The 891-nt window shown below is 41.5% G+C and overlaps 1 protein-coding gene across 1 annotated transcript in view; it reads right to left on the bottom strand.

Annotated features, from left to right (window-relative positions):
* Positions 1 to 891, bottom strand: part of LOC116089484 (nuclear autoantigen Sp-100-like) — a 112,672-nt gene that overhangs the window by 69,582 nt on the left and 42,199 nt on the right. The window contains exon 7 of the mRNA XM_031368999.1: positions 486 to 575. Within this exon, the coding sequence (XP_031224859.1) occupies positions 486 to 575 (90 nt within the window). The remainder of the gene's footprint in view (positions 1 to 485; positions 576 to 891) is intronic.

Below are 891 nucleotides of genomic sequence, written 5' to 3'. Positions count from 1 at the left end.
TCGAGTGGAAGATTTTGAAATGCATTACAATTTATTTCAAAAGCCACTCTGGAAAGCTGTTGTTTTGCTTGTTTCGGTTTGGGTTTTTGTGTGGAGGTGTGGTGGTGGATGGAGAGATGGCACAGTGGTTAAGAACACTGGCTATCATGCAGAGAGGACCTGAGCATGGTTTCTAGCACCCACATGGTACCTCACAACGTCCACAACTCCAGTTTCAGGGTATCTGACACTGCCTTCAGTCATCTTAGGGGACAAGGAACACACATGGTATAGATACATAAATGTAGACAACACCACACACACATAAAACAAACAAAAAAATCAATCTTTTAAAACATTTTAAAATTTGAACTGTTAATTTTGGGAAATTTCTTTTTAAGTGACATATCCCACCTGAAACCTCCTCAGTAAATCTTCCAAAGTGCTAGACATGTGTTTCCAGAGAAAAGTCATGGAAAAGGGAACAAACACTAAAGCATGCATACCACGGTGATTCTGTGATTCAGAGAGCTGAGGATTCTCAGTTTGGTTTTCCTGCATGAGGCCGGAATTTCTTCTATCATCACTTCTCAAGCCTGAGGAATAATTGATTTCATAGTGAGTACCCATGTTAGATACACAGACAGAAGAAAATACCCATTTCATGCAATGGTGAGAAGCTTGGATTCTGGAAGGAGGTACAAATGACACTGACAGAGAAGCAGCAGCAGCAGCAACAACATCAACAAGAAATGCCTGCAACAGTGATGAAGTAACGAACACATCTATAAATGCCCTTCACAGTGTCACTTGACATTTATCTGCAGCATGTACCATTGTCACATCTCTTTCACAGGAGATGACATCAAGGCCTAGACAGGCCAGGTAACCTGTCTGAGCTCACAAAGGCAG

Source organism: Mastomys coucha, unplaced genomic scaffold (genome assembly GCF_008632895.1).
Source record: "Mastomys coucha isolate ucsf_1 unplaced genomic scaffold, UCSF_Mcou_1 pScaffold14, whole genome shotgun sequence".
Lineage (NCBI taxonomy): Eukaryota > Metazoa > Chordata > Mammalia > Rodentia > Muridae > Mastomys > Mastomys coucha.
The sequence above is the reverse complement of the archived record's forward strand: the minus strand, read 5'-3'. Positions and strand labels throughout refer to the sequence as shown.